We start from the raw sequence: 20,116 nt of genomic DNA on the forward strand, positions 1-20,116 counted from the left end.
CACACCAGCAGGACAGTTCATCTGTGGATGTGGCATCTCCCTGGGGTCTCTTTCCCTTGCACGGTTTGCCTTATATTTGTAGAAACTAGAGGAGGGAGAATGGCTCATGGAGACATCTTAGTCCAGCAGCACTTTTAGCTGAGGCTGTGTATAAGACAGTAACTTATCCCTGTGGAAAGTTTGTGTCTAGATGTTTACCCTGGGAAGGACTATTGTACTCGCCTGTTTCAACCCCTGTGTAGCTGGGCTGGAGGGCTGTCTGCGGTGACACCTCCATCAGGCTTTAGGGAGCTGGTCCACTAGGACCAAGGACTGAAAGGTTCACATTTCTCTCACATTGATGGGTCTGTGATCGCTGAGTAACAGATTCACTAAATAGCTCTGTGATAGCAATAGCCAGAGCTCCTGATCCAGATGTGTGTAAATAAATATGACATGAAGTAGAAGAAGCTAAGGACTGATCAATCTGTGGTCATTTCTCTCATAAATCTGAATTCCTGGGAGTCAGCAACAAGCATGTTGATGATGGTGGCCAGTCTCAGCACTGTACTTGGTTTTCCAATAATATTTTCTCAGGGTCTGCTTTTAAAAGCTTTAAAAACAACCACACCATAGTGAGGTAACAGGGAGGGTTTTCCTGTGGAATAACAACTGGTCAAAGAGTAGGAATCAGTGGACAAGACATAAATGCATAGAACCATGAAGCTCTTTCTCTTCATCTCAGCTCGGAAAGTCTCATCCCAGCATCTCCCCTCTCAGACTGTGGTGAACATTGGCCCAGCAGCCGGTGACCCAGGTACCAGCACTCACCCCCTAAGTCTTGTGAAGGTGAGTGATGTGGTTTTGGCCCAGCAAATTTTGACATTTGGAAAGCCAAACTGAAGGTTACAAACTAGAAATGAAGTTCAGAAGTTCAGAGTTAGGTTTCAACCAACAGTTTTTGCTCCAGACCCAAACGCTCCTCTCTCCTGCCTGTTCACTGGCACAGGGAGGAGCTGCGCTGCCTTGTGCATTGCGAACTGCTGCCTTTGCAGCAAACACAAACCTGGGGCGACAGGTAGTTTTGCACCTCCTGTGCTCTGCCTGAAAGCTGAGCCTCTGTCAGTGGCTCACAGGGCACTAGAGTTGGGTGCATGGGTGTCCTGGCTGGTTGCTTCCTCCCTCTGAACCCTTTTCTCTGTTATTTTAAGGCTCCTTTGAAGAAAATTCCTATCAACAAACTTGTAAAGAAGGAGGATGAATATGAAGAAGAAAAACCAGAGCTGGAAGAACTGGATTGGTGGTCCAAGTACTATGAGTCCCTGAAGGAGCTGTATAACCAGGTAATCTTTTGTGACAGCTGGCAGCAGAGGGTAGAAGTGGCTGCACTGGCTTGAGGGAGATGCTTTCAGCAGCACTGAGTGTCATAGGAGACCTCCTGGCATGGATCTGCAGTGGGATCATGCGTGTCAAGCACACTTAAGGTAGCCAGGTATCAAGCATCCACCGAGTAGGCTGGTTTCAGCAGGCATTGAGGCTGAACCATCCTGAGGCTACGTGCCCAAGTGGTTTTGAGAATCCCATTGACCTTTTGTTGAGGCACTCCTGAAAATGTGACATTGATGATTTTAGCTGCCATGCAGGGATTTTCATGCTGTTTACTCTCTGTCCTGGCTGTGTTCCTGGGATATGCTTCGGGAGCAAGGCTGCCCACATTTCTTTCTTTTCTCATGTCCCTTAAATCCCAATCAAAAATCCAGCAGGAAGATCTGGGGAGGAGAAAATGTCATCAAGACATTCATCAGATACCTTCCTCCAGTTATGTTAATGCTAGATGAGCTCAGGCTGGGCATTACTGACCCTGCTGGCAGGAAAGCTTTGACAGTGTCCTGTGCTTGGATGGAGAAGCCTTTGCTCTCAGGGATGTGAGATGACTGTTTGTGTGTTTCAGACACGCAGTGATGAGGAGGATGCTGAGAATGATGAGTTGAATGACACAGGTGAGTCCTTAGCAATACCCAGCTCTTCTGGGGGAGAGCCAGGACTTACACCATCCCAGAGAGCACCTGGCTCATGGGAATGGGGTCTGAGCAGACAATGGCTCCGCAACATTCAGAAAAAACAACACAAAAGGGAACAAAGAGCTCCAAAACATTAGCAAGGGCTAACAAAGGCTATTTCAAGTTGAAAACACCAAACTTGCCTCAGAAAAGTTTGGACGATTGTGTTGAAGCAAGAGCCTTCCTGAGTGAGCAAAAACCTCTGGAAAAATCATCTGCAAGGATCATGGAATTGTCAGGGTGAGAGCAGGAAGCAAAGGCTGGGTTTAGATAGAGGACGGCGGAGACGGAACACAGTCCAGGAGCTGGACATGACTCTGTGCATGCGGGATACTCACCTGGCTACAGGATTCACTCCAAGGTGACAGCAAGACTGTAATAACAAACAGATTGTCTGAGAACAGTGTTAGAGCTGCAGGGTCACATTTGCTGACGTGTAAGCAGTGACTCGCCTAGCAATGAGTAAGTACGGAAATGATGTAAATCCTATTTAGGAGAGGACTGGAGGGTTCCTGCATGGCATTAGTGCTCAAGGGATCTGGGGTCTTTGGGAAATGGGGCAAGGATGCACCCTTGGGTTGCTGGTGGCCCAGAGAAAGATCTCGCTGTGCTCTCTCCAGGCAAAGCTGCTGATGCCCAAAGTGGCAGTGATGCTTCAGTTAGACATCCACCCAAACCAGCAGTCCATCAGATAAACATCCACCCAAAGAGGGTTAACTCCCACTTGTGCCTTCTCTGGGAGCACCTGTGAGCTGCTTCAGCCACCTCCTGCATTTGGTCTCTGCCCACTTGCTCCCTAAACAGTGGCCATGCAGGCAGCAAGTCTGCGCTGATTTGTGTCCCACCAGGTCCAGCCATGCCTTACTGGGACACCTGAGGTGCTGCAGAACACCTATGACAGACAGCAATAGCTCCAGTTACCCTGACATGGGTCAAAGCCCTGGGTGAAAGTGAGAGGTGTTGCTGGGGTCATTTTCTGGACAGACGCTTGAGATGATGGGAGAAATCAGAGTGTTTCCTAACCCCCTATTGCCATTTCTAGATGGAGGGAATTTAAATGCATCTTCCATTGACATGGAAGCAGAAGATGAGGCAGTAATTGAAGCTGAACCTCCTCGACCCAAGAGGAAGCTCATTGCCACCCTTCAGGTGATTACTGGTCTGACAGATCTCTTTCAACCCCAGCCCTTTGTCCATGTTCTCCTCACCTACCTGCATTGGAGGTCAGACCGGTAGGAGAAACTGCAGTGTGCGCTGCGCCCGCATCATTACTGGGCTTTGAAACAGCTGGTGATACCCTGGAGCCTGGCTGGGGTGTGCGTGCACATCTGAGGGTGGGAAAACAGTAACAGCCTGAGCTGAGCTATGCAGGCGTAAGGCAGGACCAGGTGGCATAGTTGAAGCAGGGAAAGGATGATCCATCTGACTCTCCTGGCAGGAAAAGGCCCCAGATTACTTTCTACTTATTTTAGATCTACAACTCTGAGCTGGAAAATGAGTTTGATAATTTTGAAGATTGGTTGTGTATTTTCCCCCTTCATCGTGGCAAAGCAAATGAGGATGAAGATGGAAAGGAGGATGAACATTTTCTGGGCAAGTACAAGGTACCGTATCTTTTGAATGATGTTTGTGCTGTGTGTGGAAGAAAATCCACAGGACAACCTGTATCTTGGGGCGTGCTGACACCAGCAAAGCCTTTGAGACTGCACCTGTGTGCCAGGTAATGTGAGGCCACTTGCAGCATGGCAGGGTGCTGGTGGTGCCTGTTGAAGCAATTGTGTGCTGTATTCTTTTGTTGATAAATGCACCAGATTTATATTTTTTTTTAGCTCTTGTAAGGAGAGAGCATGAAGCATAAAGGACTTTTATTCTGGTTGGGGCCTTATGGTATGTTTGATATGCCAGTAAGAATCAGTGAGCTTCACTGGTTTTAAAATTAGTAAAACTTCTTTAAAAGAAGCATCATTCTCCCACCCAGGAGCTCTTGAAGAGTCTGAAATATCAGCTACAGAAGCCGATTTAAAGAGGTCCCTAGAAAACCTTTGGTGCTCCCTGCGTTTGGCAGTCCAAAGTGCCTAGAGATGCTCAGAACGTGTGGCACTGGCAGAGGTCTGACAGCCTGCAGCCCAACTTGCCAGCCACCTGGGCCATGTGTCATGATGCTGCCTTTGGAAAGGATTGTCCCCCGGGGCACAGGGTGTCTGAGGTCTGTGTCGGGCAATGGCTCTGATTTTCCAGTTGGCAGGTGAAGCTGGTCTTGGGGGGTCCAACCCCATATGAGAAATTCTCTTTTGTATCTAGTTGTTACTTGCAATGTCTTTTCTGCAGGGCTCCTTCTACGTCTACCCCACTGAGGAAGCCAGCACGGAGCCCAAGGTCTCCCAAGGCATTCCAAGGAACAGACCTATCAAGGTTCTTGTAAGAGTTTACATCGTTAAGGTAAGTCTCTGGTGTTGGTGGCAGTGCTTGGAGGTCTGTCCCTTCCTACGGACCTCCTGCCGTTCCCCACTCAGTGAATATGAGCAGTGACACTTGTGAAAAGCTCGGCACTGGTTTGAAGGCTCTGCCAGCCCAGTGGAGGTCAGCTACCTCTTGTCCATGGGGAGCCTTCTATGCTTTGTAGCTTCAGAAGGTGCTAAAAATCCAGTTAAGTGTTTCTTGGATCCCCATCTGCAGGTGTGCTGAGAGCTGGGGACATCGGTGGCTCGTTGAGTGGGGATTTGCGTGGGCACAAGTGCCTGTTTCACCGCCGAGGCAGCCGCTGGAGGGACCTGCCCAGTGGGCTTGGGCATTCGCAGGCCTGCACGGTGTCCCTTGTGCCAGTGGCTCTCTGCGGCCAACCTATGGCTGTACCCCTTGTGTGTTCCAGGCTACGAACCTGTCTCCAGCAGACCCCAACGGCAAGGCAGACCCCTACGTGGTGGTGACTGTGGGGCAGGAGCAGAAGGACACAAAGGAGCGATACATCCCAAAGCAGCTCAATCCTGTGTTCGGAGAGTATGCAGGAAGTTTTCATCCAGCAGGTTTAATAGGAATAGCACAAATCTGGGGCCGAGGCTGTGGCCCAGCACGTGCAATCTTCTGCTCCTTTCTGCTGGAGGATCTTGTGCTGTAACACAAGGTCCCAGGCACATCTCTTGCCTCTGGCTGACACAGGAGCCAGAAGTGTTTTGGGTTAGGAGGGAAGCACTCCCAAGGGCTTGATTTACCAAAGTAGCAAGCCAAGGAGCGACAGAGCACTGGAGAGCTGTTCCCCTGGCTCCAGGGCCTCTGTCCAAGGGCATACATTCCTGGAAAAGTAACTACTTTGTTTGAACACACTCACTGAAAACTGCACGCACTGAAAAGTGCACATGCCAAACTACTGGAGAACAAAACTCTATCAGAGGTCTTTTGAGTTGTCAAATACAGTTCTTAAATGTGTAGGATGACTAAAGCAGAGCATGTGTTTAATTTCCATCCTCTTTGCTAATTGCACTCTCCCTGTCTGCTTCGGTCCAGAGTTGTGGAGCTGACAGTCTCCTTTCCCATGGAATCAGAACTCACTGTGGCCATATTTGACCATGATTTGGTTGGGTCTGATGATCTGATTGGGGAAACCAAGATTGACTTGGAGAATCGATTCTACAGCAAGCACAGGGCCAACTGCGGAGTGGCTTCTCAGTACGACATGTAGGTACTGGTGTGGCTCATGAGGGCCATGAGATGCATTCTTCCCGCATGCCGTTCGGGTGGGTAACAGAACACCTCCAGTTTTGCTGGGTGGAGCTTGGGTCCACAGAATCCTCGGAGCAGGTGCCCCACAGATTCACTATAGGTTACACGGATAACTTCATCTCCTTTAGACTCCTCCCAGCTTCCTGTGGCAGCTCTAATTCCTACTGAGGACTAGCGTATTTTGTGTGCGGTAGCAAAAAAATTCTTTAATCCTTTCATATTGGTGTTCTGTGAGAAAAGCTCTCGCTTGACATAGATGTGATTTAGACCTCTTTTAGAAAGTAGAGTGGTTTCTCTGGCAGTAGCCAATTAAGTCAGCAGCAAAACTCATGACGTCTGTTTTCCTTTGGCCTCATTCAGTATGGATTCTCTGGTGTCTTCGGCCAGTTTTCTGTAAGCTTTTCTTCTCTTACCCCACTGCTGGAGAACTGGCTGTGCCCCAGCATTGATAAAACCTCTCTCCTACTTACAAGCTGCAGCTGGAAATGCTCCTGTTGCTGCTCTGAAGTTAATGGCCTGTGGGGCACAATCCTGCCTCCCTTTTCTGGAGGAGATCTTGTTAAGCTCTTCATTCATTAAGGTTTTGTGTGCCTGTGGTTTTCTCAGTGAAAATCTGAGGTGGCATAGCCTGTGCTGTAGAGAGGGCAGGGCATTTCACAGCCTAGGAGAAAAACCTGGTGTGTCTAAGGTGAAGATGTTCTCCATGTTCTCTCTTCCATGCAGAAATGGCTACAACATGTGGCGAGATGCTTTCAAGCCCACACAGATCTTGGATAGCTTATGCAAGAAAAACTCACTCCCTGCAGCAGAGTACAGACGGGAGGAGGTCAAAGTGGACAGTAAAATATTCAAGGTCCCTCCAGAGGCTTTTCCTGAAGGTACAGAGTGCTCGGAGAACAATGACCTCTCCTTTAAACAGCTGCCTGTTGTCAGCAGTGCCCGTGCTGGTGAGATGGTGAGAGGGCTGGGAGCCCACCAGCCTCTCTGTCCTGAAGTGTCCCACCCTGTGCCCTGCACAACTCAGCTTTCTGTGTCACCATGGGGACCATCCTTGGTGCTCAGTGGCCCGGTTTCAGTGGGTGACAGTGTTGTACTGGGGGAAGATGTTATCCAGGCTGTTAGATCCCAAAGCGGCTTCCCAGGCAGTGGGTGGAGCAAAGTAAATCCACTTGTAGGGCAGGGATGTGCCTGGGGGGTTGATGGCTTGTGCAGCCAGAGAAGGTGTAGCTTGTTCTGGTGGCTGACACTGGCACAAAGCTGGACCTCCATCTGCTTGTGACCACCACCAGCAAGATACACACCTCCTTTTTTTCTCATGGTTTTTTGTTTGTTTTTGTTTGTTTTGGGGTTTTTGTTTGTTTGTTTTGTTTTAGTTTTGTTTGTTTGTTGTGGTGTGTGGGGGGTGTTGTTTGTTTTGGGGTTTTTTGGGGGGATGGGAAATGTGAGGAGACCTCTTCAGTCTCTTTTCCAGTTTATAGCTGGCTTTGTCCTTCAGGGATGCTCTCTGCTTCCGATGGCTTTGCGTGCCCTGGGTGACTCCCCAGTGCTCCTCACTGCTGTTGATTTCCTCCTTGTGGGCAGCCTCTGTTTTTCCTTTGCTGTTTTTCTCACTGGCATTGCAAACCCCGAGCCAGGACCATGAATGTCCAAGAACACAGCAAGGTTTCATGCCCTCCGCCAGCAGTGATGGAGACCTTCCCTGAGCACTGGCCTGTCCCCGCTATGCACATCCCTCCAGTGGCCAGCACCTCTGCAGTTGAATCCAACCTGGAGGAGATGGAGCAGATGTGGGTTGCTTGTGGATGGCTGAGTGCTGCAAGGCAATGCTGTGTAGTCTGAAGGAAAGATGCTCCCTCTGCCTCACCTGCCCTGTGTGTGTATGGCCAGTTTTACTTTCTGCTCCTTTCAGTGCTGCTGTTCCTCAGCTTTCTGCAGGCTTCAATGGGTTAGGTCATGACGGGGAAAGAAATCCTGCTCAGGAGAGGGCAAGGAGCCTCCAGAAGCCCTTCTCCCCTTTTCTCAGCTCACTGAGTAGCTGGAAAGGGAGAAGCGAGGTGCTCTCCTGGTGTTCTCTGAGAGCTGGCTCTGGTTCAAACGTGGCTGCAGTGAGAATCATAGAAAGTCCTGAGTTGTGATCCACAAGGATCATGGAGTCCAACTCCTGTCCCTGCACAGGACATCCCACAGTTCATACTGTGTGTCTGAGGATGTTGTCCAGTCTCTTGAACACTGTCAGGCTTGGGGCTGTGACACCTCTCTGGGTACCCTGTTCCAGTGCTTCACTTGCCCTTGTTGAACGTCATGCGGTTGGTGATTACCCAGTTCTCCAATTTGTCCAGATCCCTCTGCAGGGCCTCTCTGTCCTCCACAGTGTCAACAGCTCCTCCAAATGTAGTGTCATCAGCAAACTTACTTAGTATTCCCTCAAGTCCTGTGTCTAAGTCATTTATGAAGACATTGCAGAGTGCTGGCCCTAAGATGGATCCCTGTGGAACCCCACTAGTGACTGGTTGCCCTGTGAATCTCTGCAGTGTTTGGGACTGCTTGGGGTGGTTTTGGTCTCAGACCGATCTCCACAGTGCAGATGCTCTCCATAAACCCAGGCGTGGGTGGGTCATTGTGTCCTCACCTGTTGGCTCCTGCTTTTCTCCCCACCAGCAGGATTTGGTCTTGAACTGCTATTTGACTTCACCATGCCAAATGAGTCAATTAATTGCAAAGACTGTGAATTTATGGAGAACACAGCTGTGTGTCACTGCTAAGTGACAAGTGGTGATTTCTTGCAGCACTTTTAGGGTGAGACCTCTCATCCAGGGACCTGTTGGCCCTACCACAGGGACTTAAACTGCCTCAGAGGGTCACAACCTCCTTGGTGTCCCCTGGTTCCATTTCCCAGGGCCACTGTAAATTATTTTTCGCCGTTTTCCTCTTATTTCTCTTAGCCTGTTTGTCTTCCTGCCTACAACTTTCCTCATCACTGCAACATATCGAACTCATTCTTCTTCACCCTCACCCTCCTGTTTCTCCCCATTTTGTTTTTTGGGGGAGGTCCTTGTTTGCTCAGTCCATCATCTTCCTTTACTTGTGCCTGTGACTAACACCTTGACGTGGCTCTTGCTGGCCAGATGCCTTCACCTTCTACCTGGCTCTGTCCTGCTGCAGAGGCCTCTGTGAGGAACAAGAGAGGAGTAGCAGATGAGAACTGGTCAGTGGATGATGAACATAAGGCTTTGTACGTCCTGCAGCACTGGGAAGAGATGCCAGGATATGGGTACAAGCTGGTACCAGAGCATGTGGAGATCCGGTCCCTGTACAACCCGGAGAACCCTGGGCTGGTGCAGGTGAGATGTGTTTCTTTGGCCAGCCTAGATGTTGGTCTGCGGAAGGACCTTCGGGCAGCTGGTTCCCAGACCCCTGGCTGGTCTCTGTTGTCCCTTTTTCTCCTTGTCACGATATGAATCCCACACATTGCCCCTTCCTGGGTAGGCTGTCTGTGGGTGGCTGGCCCTGCTATGAGATGAGGACTGTTTGCCTTGGGTGTCCTTTGCTCAGATCCACCCTCTGACCTCTCATGGTGCTTCTGAACACCCTTTCCTCAAGAGACCGCTGTCCACTGATGTTGTGATCACAATGCTGGTGGCCCAGAGTCCTTCTTGTCTCCTTGGGCCATGGAGCATTGCTCTGATGAGGATGCTGTGTGTGTGGGAAGGAACCTGGTCTTGCCTTGCCACCATGCACCGTAGTGGCTGGGATTGTCCTTGTCTGCCCCAGCACCTTCCTCTGCTTTGTCCCCTTTCACTGCTGCTTTGCTCCCCAGCAAGAGCCCCATTCTGCACCCTTGGCTTCTCCCTGGAGGGCACAACATAACTGCTGGCTGGAGGAGAAACATTCCTCCTTAGCTTTATGCAGTGCAGTGATCTGAACTCAACCATTTCAACGTCCTGCACTGAACATCTCTTGTTCCCTCTGGTTCCGGAGCTCTGTGACAGAGCAGAGCTCTTCGGTCACTCTGCGTTTGGTTGGCATTGGAAATGTATGTGGGGAGATGGGTCAGACCCATCACTTTTTAGATTTCTTTGTTATGCTGAAGCATTACATTATTGTATGCTTCTTATTAAAACAGAGGCACACATTTGCCACTGTCTGAAACAGACTCAGTCCAGATGAAATGTTTTATTTTCTTGAGAGCAGGGTGGGGAGAGAAATAAACAACTTTTGGCAGTTTTCGTTTTTTCTGTATCTAAATCCAGTCACACACCAGTCTGAAGTACTGGGGATGGAGAGAGCCAAGCAGTGCCTTTCTGGTGAGAGCTTTCCTTGCAGGACCAAGCTCCTGCTCCTTGAAGAGCTGGAGGTGGTCTGTCTTTTGAAGTCTCTCTGCTGTCTTCTCTCATCAGGGCTCCTTGCACATGTGGATTGACATGTTTCCAACTGACGTCCCTGCACCACCGCCTGTCAATATCAAGCCGCGGCTGCCTGTCAGGTGACACCCGTGGGAGCAGGGCTGGCACTGGTGAACCAGTGCGGAGGGTCACTGTCCATCTCCATGCCTGGTGGGATGTCCCAGGGTCCTGACGTCTGTGCCAGCCTGGCACACAGCCATCCTCTCTGCTTCAGCTCTGGATGTGGGGTGGTCTCTTGGGTGTATCAGCATGAGGCATAAGTGCTTCAGCTGTGCAAGTGCTTGTGAAGGGCAGGGTTAACCTCAGGGTTAACCCTGAGGCGATAGAAACTGAGGTCAGAACTACTCATCTATTAATAGCTCTACAGGGTGTTTCAAAAAGCTGGACTCAATTTGAAGTCACTGTATCATCTCGATATTGTCCATATAGCAGGTGGAGGCAACACAGAGCATTTGAGGTGCTGGAGCAAGTTGAGAGAAGGGAACAGAGCTGATGAGGGGCTGGAGCACAAGTGTGATGGGAGCGGCTGAGGGACCTGGGGGGTTCAGCTGGAGAACAGGAGCTGAGGGGAGACCTTCTGATCTCTGAACTGCCTGAAAGGAGCTTGGAGCCAGGGGGGTCGGGCTCTGCTCCCCAGGAACAAGCGCCAGGAGCAGAGGAAACGGCCTCAAATTGGGCCAGGGGAGGTTGAGGTTGGATGTGGGGAACAATTTCTTCCCCAAAGGGCTGTGGGGCATTGGAACAGGCTGCCCAGGGCAGTGCTGGAGTCACCATCCCTGGAGGGTTGGACAGAGAGAGATGAGGTTCTCAGGGACTTGCGTTAATGCCAGAGTTAGGTTATGGTTGGACTTGATGAACTTGAGGGTCTTTTTCAATCAAAATGATTCTGTGATTCTAAGATTTATAAAGAGGTTACTAAAACATGATAACTCATTAAATAATTTGTAAATGTTTGTGTAATTGTAACATGTTGCCATTGTGAAATATATCGCTTTGAAATCAGGTCCATCTTTTTCAAACACCTGAAACTAGATCCATCTTTTTGAAACACCCTGTGATTTGGCTAGCAGGGAGATGTCCTCTGGGTGTCTGGAGAAGTGAAGTTGAAGGAGGAGATCTGCTGTTTTCAATGAGGCTCTTGAGATGGAGGGTCCAGATTCTGCTGAGAGGTGCACATGAAAGGACAAGAGATAATGGCCATAAATTGCAGCAAGGGAAACTCCAACTGGATATAGGGAAAACATTTTCCCTGTGAGAGTGTACTTACCCTGGGACAGAGTGATGCAGAGAGCTGCTGGTATAGCCATCCTTGGAGATACTCAAAACTCATACAGACAAAGCCCTGAGCGATCTGCTCTAGTACGAAGTTTGACCAAGAGGTTGGAGCAAAGGCTGCAGAGGTCTCTTCCTGCCTAAGCCTTTCTGTGCTTCTGTGTCCAAGTGGTGCTGGGTGGGCTCCCCATGCACCAGGGATTTGCCTGGTTTGACTGTGGGTGGTTGTCTGTGGGGTTTTAGCCTCCCAGGAAAGGCTTTCTGCATGGCAGCGAGACTGCTGGGCTTTGTGTGGCCAGAGGAACCTGGCAGAGGACCACAGTGCCAGGAAGGTTCAAGTCCTACTGCTCCGGTGCAGGCTTGACCTGCCCTCGCAGGCGGTGGGGGCAAGAGCATGGGTCTCACTTCCCTCTGTGTCCTTCCCACAGCTACGAGCTGCGTGTGATCATCTGGAACACGGACGACGTGATTCTCGATGATGTCAACCCAGTCACGGGAGAGCCTTCCAGTGATATCTACGTGAGAAGGTCTGTTGGGAGGCAGAGCGCGGCTGTCCTCTCCCTGCCGCTGCTGACCCTCTGCTCCTCCCTGCCTCAGCACAGGGTCCCCACTCCCGTCCCCTGCATGGACTGCTCTGCCCCCAAACATGTTGGTCAGGTGTTGGTCCAGTTTGGCTCTTTGACTCTTCTTTTCCTGCTCTCCCATGGGTTTCAGCCCCTCCATCTTCTGCTCTGCCTTTGGGGCTGGCTGCCGGGTTAGGTGATAACTGAGTTTCTCCTGCAGCTGGATAAAGGGTCTGGACCACGACAAGCAGGAGACAGACGTTCACTTTAACTCCTTGACCGGGGAGGGAAATTTCAACTGGAGGTTCATCTTCCGCTTCAACTATCTCCCAACCGAGAAGGAGATCACCTACAAGAAGAAGGACTCTGTCTTCTCTGTGGAGGAATCGGAGTTTCGGGAACCAGCTGTTCTGGTCCTCCAAGTCTGGGATTACGACAGGATCTCAGCTAATGACTTTCTAGGTATGGTGTGACTTTCTGGGGATGGCATGATCTGTCCCTCACCTTGCTGGAGTATTACAGTGTTTCTCCCAGGTCCCATCCCCCTGAGAAGGGTCACCAGGAGCATCAGAGCAAGTGCTTCAGCTCAGCACCTGGGCTGGTTTTTCACGTGAGCTATAGGTAGAGCCTGGAGATGCGCACCTCCCCTACACAGACACGATGAGCTTGCATACGTGTCCCAAGGCCTTGGTATCCTTTTTCCGGGCCTGTCATGCTGCAGAACTTCCAGGTTCTTCTTCCTCACAACTTTTCTGATAAACTTGCTAATTTTCCCTGCTCTCACTTAGATCTGCAGATCCCAAAGACTTGGCCAACAAGCAGCTTTCCCAGGAGCTTATGTTATGGGCACAGAATTTGGCAGCCTCTGTGAGACCATAGGCACTTGAGTTGTGGCATCGCATCACTGGGCCCTCAGAGCTCCCCAGCTGCTCTGTTGCTTCACGGAGCTGGGCACGCAGTAGGGTCTGGTGGTGAAGCTGGGCTGGTGGCGATTCCACCCACACTACACTAGCACAAACACTGCTGCTTCCCTCCTGCTTCTGCTGCCATGCCCAAGTTTGTAGCACTCTGTCCTGTTGTCCGTCCCATCTTCAAACTTTGCCCTCCCCATTAAAAAGCTGCCCCTTTGCCCTGCTGTGTCCTGTGCAGGATAATACACTCTTTATTCATCAGCCTTCAGTGGCGTATTTGAAGGGCTTCACCTTCATGAGGCACTTCCAGTGGTGGTTTGTTTAGCCATGCTACTCAGGCACTGAAGAAAGCATTAGACAGCAGTACCAACAATTCCCCGCACATACAATCTCAGGAACTTCTGGGCAGGAAGGGGCTTCTCCAGTCTTTATTGTAACCTCTTGCTCCAAGCAGGGCTAGATGCAATATAGGTCAGGTTGCTCAGGGCCTTCTCTGGGGGAGTTTTGAGTATCTCTGAGGATGGAGATTCCAGCACCCCTCTGGGTCTCTGGCTGCACCATTCTCATAATTCTGAAATTCTTTTACCTGCAGCAGCTTGTGTCCTTTGCCTTACATGCTTTCATCATCCACTTCTGAGAAGAATCTAGCTCCATCTGCTCTGTAGCTTCCTCTAGCCTGTGGGAGATGCAGTAAGATCTCTCCCTTGACCTCTCCTCTCTGGGTTGAACACACACGGGTCTCTCAACCCATCCTGCTGTGGCACGTACTCTAGCCTTGACCAGCTCAGCCACTGGACTCTCTCTAGTTAGGTGATGCCTTTCTTGTGTTGGTGGCCCAAAACTTGACACAGTATCCAGATGCAGTCTCAGCAGAGCTGAGCAGAGAACACCCACATCCCTTGGTTGCTGGCCGTGATTTTGCCAATACAGATCAGTATGTGATAAGACTGGTTTGCTGCAAGGGCTCAGTGCTGAAGTGGGACAGAAGCTTCTTCCAAGGAGGACAGGGGCACAAGGCCAAGCAAGGAAATGAACGGAGGCTGTTTCAGATATAAGACAGACTTGAAACCTTTAAGGAGTTTTCTAGATTTTTAGATTTTTTATTGACATTTGCAGGAATGAGGAGAAGAAGAGCTTGGACATGTGAGGAGAGCAGGGTGGGACATGGTAAAGGAGTGAAAATAACTCACTGTATCTCATGCAAACCAAACTGGCCATATCAGAGATGAGACAAGCCCTGTGGCTTCTGCTTCTTTGTCTCTCACTCTTGGACTGTGCCTTTCTTATGCTGAGCTTTAGGTTCTCCAGCTGTAAATGTGCAGGACTCTATTAGATCATTCACCATGAGCTCTCCTTTTCACTGTGCCTGCAGGCTCCATCGAGCTGAAGCTGCACGACATGGTGCGGGCAGCCAAGAGCTCAGAGCATTGCACCATCAAGATGGCCAAGGAGAACGCAACACCTCGCTTCTCTATCTTCCGAAACAAGCGCATGAGGGGCTGGTGGCCCTTCATCAAACTCAAAGATCAAGAAGACGAGGAGAGAGAAGAGAGGGAGTACAAGCAGAAGAAGAAGAAAAAGAAATGGAGTCGTTCAGTCAGACCAGAGGACGTGGAGTTCACAGACCCCAGTGGGAACAAGTACCTCCTGACGGTGAGGCAGGGTGCTGGCATGGGGGAGCGGAGAGCCCATGTTTTGCCTCAGCATTGACAGGGCAGCCTGTCCTGCATGCACATGACATACAGGGACAGCAATGGCCCAGCTGCCCGGGACTTTGTGCAGGGTCCTGGAGACTTGTTCCCTCTGCTGCAGATCCAGCCAGCTGTGGTGGCATCGCAGGGGGTGTCCAGCTTCATGTCTTCCTCTGAGCTTCCCACACAGCAGTGCTCAAGGAGGGCAGCAAAGCAAGAGGCACATGGCTCCCCATCAGACAGACTGGACAACAGCAAAAGCTTGTCCCAGGGTCTCTGCCTACCCCAGACAGGCAGGTGGCAATTGTCCCAGGGCAGACTTGCTGCTGATGGCCCTTGTGGACCTTTGTTTGTCCCCAAGGGTGAGTTTTGCTCAGTGCCAGTGTGGGAGTCTGCAGACAAATCCAGATAGCTGGGGAGTGCATTACAATACCGACAATAACAATACAATTTAGTGACTTGTCGGCAAAACAGCTTCTGGCCAGGCCAAAGTTTTGGCTGGCTGTGAAGTGAGAGACTCTGTAGCTAATGCCTGGAGAGAAAAGTTAGTTGCTCTGAGCATCTGTAAGTGGAACTGGGAGAAAAACACCCACTCCTGGTAGGGCGTGTGGTCAGCAGGCCGGTCTGCAGAGCAACATGTGTGGCTGTGGCTCAGACACGTTCCCCTTCCAGGGTAAGGTGGAAGCAGAGTTCCAGCTGCTGACTGTGGAGGAGGCTGAGAAAAGTCCTGTTGGTTTGGGCCGAAAAGAACCTGAACCCCTGGAAAAGCCCAAGTGAGTATCTGTGCTATCACCTTGAACATGGATGGACAGTGCTGTGTTTTCAGCAGCTGTTTGCCTGGGGACAAGGAGCATCTGCTTGTCAGGAAGCTGAGAGCAACCGGTGAGGCCCTGGATAGTGGGGTCTGCAGGACCTGCCAGAGCTTCCCAGAGCTTGAGTGGCTCCAGCAGGACTTGTGGCTGCAGCATCTGGGCCAGGGCTGATCTCAGTGAGGTAGCCGGTGCAGCTTTGCCATAACATCACTTGTACACCAAGGGCAGCTCTGGTTTAACCATGTGAACGTACCCCTTAGGCACATGGGTGCAGAACAGCTCTGCAGGGGCTGTCGTGAGGAGCAGGTCCTGTTGTCTCCAGTGCTCTCATGGGCACTGCAGTTACTGCAGCCCCCAGCTGAGCCTGTCTGGAAGCAGCAGGAAGAGCTGTTGACCCATGAGGGTGAGACGGCACCAAAGCAGAAGCGCTGAGGTGCTGCTCTGTGGATTGCACCTGTGCTTATCTGTTCTTCCTTTCCTGTTCCAGCCGGCCAAAAACTTCTTTCAACTGGTTTGTGAATCCCATGAAGACCTTTGTGTTCTTTATCTGGAAACGGTACAAGAAATACATCATTGTGCTGTTCCTTGTTGCTCTTCTGACCATCTTCCTAGTTCTTTTGATCTACACCATGCCTGGATACATCAGTGAGAAGATCATCAATGGCTAGATGCTCTTCAGCACAGGACTGCTCAAAGACAGGGGTGATTATTGCGGGAATCGAGATGCAGCCAGAAAGTTTAAGGAAACCTGTAGGTGCAGAAACAACCACCAGAGTGAGAGACCTGCAGAAGTGGCCTCTCTTTGGGGAGTCAAGTTACTAAGAAACCAAGTAACCAACCTACTAAATAAGGCAAACTTGAAGGACAGTTACAGCTTTGGGAAGAAATTTGAGTTTTGTGGGACTGGGGTGGGAGGGTGGGAAAACAGGGTCTGCTTGGGCTGTCCCCACAAACATGGCTGCTGAAACCAGCCCGTGCCATTGAGAGTGATTCTGGCAGGGATGGAGACAGACGGAGCCATCATGCCCTGGCTTGGCACTTCCCAGGCCTTTGCCTGAAGAGTTCAGAACACATTGTACAGGGGGAAGGCAGGTCTGGTGTAGGGTTCTGGCAGAGGTGGGACCTGGAAGACCTTTGAATGGGGCTCCCCAGGGAGAAGGACGACAGAGCCAGAGCAGCCAAGAGCTTCCTGCTGTGCCAAGAGCACAGGAACGGCTCTTGGAGCTGGAGTCGGCTCTGGACATGGTAGCGCTCTCCAAGAACACGGACTTTCTGGTTGTCACTCCTTACAAGCTGTTTAACAGCTTTTCCTGCATCTGCTTGGTTGGATTCAGGCTTGCTTCAAACTTCATTTTTGCTCTTCACAGGAATAAAAGCTCCTTGGTTTCTCTCTCCAATCTTGCTTGTGTTTTGTAGCAGTGTTCTGGAGCTGGGCCCAGGCTGCTGCCAGCTGTCCTGATGCCCCTTCACCCGTCCTCCCGGACAGCACAGCACTGGGACATCCGCATGGGGTCGTCAGCATGAATCTATGTGGTGGTGTTGGGCTGATGTAAATTAAATGAGACCTGTTCTCAACATGCTCTCCAGTACCCTAGGATTCCTGTCTTCTGCACAGACAAGCCGTGAGATGATTCAGTCTCAAGGGGAGATGCTTCCCACTGGGTTTTGACAGGACAGTTTCCTTCTCAGGGGTCTCATCGTGGTGCAGGAGGTGATGCTTTTCACAGAAAGGGTTGTGGGGCATTGGAACAGGCTGCCCAGGGCAGCGGTGGAGTCACCGTCCCTGGAGGGGTTTAAAAGATGTGTTCTTGTATAGATCCACCCTGCAGATTCTGTTCCAGCTTTTTCTTCCAGCTCTGCAGTTTCCCCTGATGTTTGATTAAGGTTTTGCGGTTGGGCTCTATCAGAGCTGGGCCAGGGGCTCCCTGAGCAAACAGTTGAAGGGTTTTGGACAGTATTGCAGAAAGGGATGTGGCAGAGTTTGGGGACTTCCGAAAGACTAATTATCAAATACTGAAACAAATTACAAGCATTATGCATCCATTTGGAAGCATGGAGCATGAAAGTAGAAGGAGAGAACAAAATCTGGATTTTCTGGTGTGAACCAAATTGATAAAAGTTTGTAAAATATGAATGAAAAAATCCACTATTTACATTGTTAAGGATGATGTCAAGAAGGTTTGGAACAAAGAAAACAGGCAGAGAGGGAAAAAAACCAGCTGCCTGCAAGGAGTCATGATTAGGCTAAAGATATGCCTAATGGGATCCAACAGCAACCAGAGGCTGACCTGAATCAGTCTGACGTTTTCATTAGAGTGGAGACAAATGCAAGATCTGCCCTGACAGGTTCTGCCTTGATGTAAAGAGAATCATAGAATCATTTCAGTTGGAAGAGACCCTCGGGATCATCGAGTCCAACCATAACCTAACCTAACTCTAGCACTAACCCATGGCCCTGAGAAGCTTGTCTAAACACCTTTTAAACCCCTCCAGGGATGGTGACTCCATCACTGCCCTGGGCAGCCTGTTCCAATGCCCCCACAGCCCTTTCCATGATGAATTTTTTCCTAATATCCAATCTAAACCTCCCCTGGTGCAACTTGAGGCTGTTTCCTGCTGTCCTATCACTTGCTACTTGGGAGAAGAGACCAACCCCTCCATGCTCCAAGCTCCTTTCAGGCAGTTCAGAGGTCAGAAGGTCTCCTCTCAGCTCCTGTTCTCCAGCTGAACCCCCCAGGTCCCTCAGCCATTCCTTAAGAATAAGGAAATAAAATAATAGAAATAAAAATTAGAAATAAAATAGATATATAAAATAGAAATAAAAGAAATAAAGAAATTTCACCTCGCAGGACAGAGAAGCATTGGGACAGGGACCCAGAAAGACTGTCGAATCTCCATCCTTGGGGTTTTTTGACATCTACCTGCACGAAGCCTGGTCTGAATTCAGTGTCGTCCCTGCCTTGAGCAGGAGGTTAGACCAGAGACCTCCTGACGTCCCCTCCAACCTGATTTACTGTGTCTTTGACACAGAGGTTTGCAGAGCAGTCAGTGGTGAGAACATGGCACAACATGCATAATCTCAGTAAATGCATTTAATGGACAAATGCAGATGAACATACCAAGATGGTAACCACTGGAGAGAAGCTAAAGTCATGTGAAGTAAATGGGAAACAAATGACAGCTTTTTTAGCAGCAAGACTAATTCACCTTTAAATTAATACCCAGGGAAGGATGAGGTTGTGCTGACGTTGTCAGGTTCTGATGTCTTTCTGAGTGGCATTTTGGTTAAACCCAACATTCTGGCTTCATCAGGTGAGAACCTGGTTGGTACTTTCTGGGTTGTGCATGTCTGAGCAACTCCTTCTGCCCTTAAACTGCGAGTCTGAGAAAGGTGTTACTGCTGGGCACATGCCTATGTGATGCACATATGTGTGATGTATGCTTTGGAGCCTCTGTGTGTTTGCATGTGTGTGCAAGCACGTGCCCGTTAGTGGACCTGCACCTGTGAGCACTGGTTTGCTGTGCACTGAGGAGAGGCGAGGACCTTCCTGGGGACGGACGCTCCTGTGGACAGCTGTGTCCTGGGTCTGCAAGGGCCCTTATTGAGGGTGACCCAACGGGAATGCAGTATGCTGAGGATGGGGAAGGCTCTGTCTTCATTGTACTCATTAAATGGTGCCTTTGGATCTTCCCAGGAGTTCAAGAAGCCCTTGGAGAAGGCCTGCAAAGACTGTGAAAGCAATCTAAGTCTTCAGGCTCCCTCGCCCCAAGGCCTGGACTTAGAGGTTGTTTTTTCTCTGCCTTCACTGGCAAGCAGTCAGTTGGAACCTTTCACGTGTCTCTCCTCTTTCCTTGAATGCCAAGATCAAGAAGGAGAAGCATGAGCTGGCCAAGCAGCATGGCATGGTGTGGAGTGAGGTGAGCTGGGGGGAGATCACCCAAGAGGAAGGAAAGGAGCACAGGACCTTCCAGTTGAACACATGTGAGACAAGGACAGGAACCAGCCTGTGCCACGTGGAGTGTTGTCAGAGTTGCTGACTTGGCACCCAAGGGATGAATTTCCCTTCCATTGGTGCACAGCATCCATCCCACAGCCCCAGCAGAGCCTGGTCTGGAGCGGCCAGACACCAGCAATGACTCTCATGCTGCTGTTTCCCACTTGCCCCCTGACCTGGGATTGTTTCATAGCAGCCAGGGCTGCGAGGATGGGCACAGCGCGCCATGGTGTCATCAAATAGTGCAGAAAGGACTTTTCTCTCTAAGCTACAAAGTCATTCCCTGCGTCCTTTTCCCTTCATATATAAACAAAGTGAATGAGACTAAAACCAAGAAAGGGATTGACCTGCTGCAGAACCACATCAAGCACTGCAGCTCAAGTTCAAGTAAGAGCGACCGGTGACCTGCCCGCACACCCTTTCTCTCCAGAAGGGCTGGTTGTAGAGGGGACCTGGGGGTGGATTAACTTGCAGGACCTGAGTTCATCCAGTTGGCTTCGCCTGTTCTGTAACATGGTGCAAGTCCTCTTTTCCTGGACAGTGGAGACAAGGATCTCAGTGGGGTGTGTTTCCTCTCTTTATTCTGACATTTTCATAGGGCGGTGTAAACCACAAATCTGGGATGCGAAGAAAACAGAATGCTGAGCACTCTCCATGAACTTCGCTGCCTCCAAATCTTTCTAAAATGCATTTCCTAAGAAAGAGTTTTTCAA

The 20,116-nt window shown here is 50.2% G+C and overlaps 1 protein-coding gene across 2 annotated transcripts in view; it reads left to right on the forward strand.

Moving 5' to 3' along the window:
• The window catches only part of LOC136108180 (fer-1-like protein 4), a 39,213-nt gene extending 22,408 nt beyond the window's left edge, over positions 1 to 16,805 (forward strand). For both annotated transcript variants that reach the window (XM_065849792.2, XM_071815641.1), the window contains 16 exons: positions 725 to 828; positions 1,191 to 1,322; positions 1,931 to 1,979; positions 3,082 to 3,188; positions 3,512 to 3,643; positions 4,368 to 4,478; positions 4,909 to 5,036; positions 5,541 to 5,711; positions 6,480 to 6,634; positions 8,919 to 9,097; positions 10,154 to 10,239; positions 11,860 to 11,958; positions 12,215 to 12,456; positions 14,278 to 14,558; positions 15,269 to 15,369; positions 15,896 to 16,805. In XM_065849792.2, coding sequence (XP_065705864.2) covers positions 725 to 828; positions 1,191 to 1,322; positions 1,931 to 1,979; positions 3,082 to 3,188; positions 3,512 to 3,643; positions 4,368 to 4,478; positions 4,909 to 5,036; positions 5,541 to 5,711; positions 6,480 to 6,634; positions 8,919 to 9,097; positions 10,154 to 10,239; positions 11,860 to 11,958; positions 12,215 to 12,456; positions 14,278 to 14,558; positions 15,269 to 15,369; positions 15,896 to 16,076 — 2,258 coding nt within the window. In that variant the 3' untranslated portion in view covers positions 16,077 to 16,805. The remainder of the gene's footprint in view (positions 1 to 724; positions 829 to 1,190; positions 1,323 to 1,930; positions 1,980 to 3,081; positions 3,189 to 3,511; positions 3,644 to 4,367; positions 4,479 to 4,908; positions 5,037 to 5,540; positions 5,712 to 6,479; positions 6,635 to 8,918; positions 9,098 to 10,153; positions 10,240 to 11,859; positions 11,959 to 12,214; positions 12,457 to 14,277; positions 14,559 to 15,268; positions 15,370 to 15,895) is intronic.
• The last annotated feature ends 3,311 nt before the right edge of the window (positions 16,806 to 20,116 follow it).

Source organism: Patagioenas fasciata, chromosome 16, assembly GCF_037038585.1.
Source record: "Patagioenas fasciata isolate bPatFas1 chromosome 16, bPatFas1.hap1, whole genome shotgun sequence".
Classification (NCBI taxonomy): Eukaryota; Metazoa; Chordata; class Aves; order Columbiformes; family Columbidae; genus Patagioenas; species Patagioenas fasciata.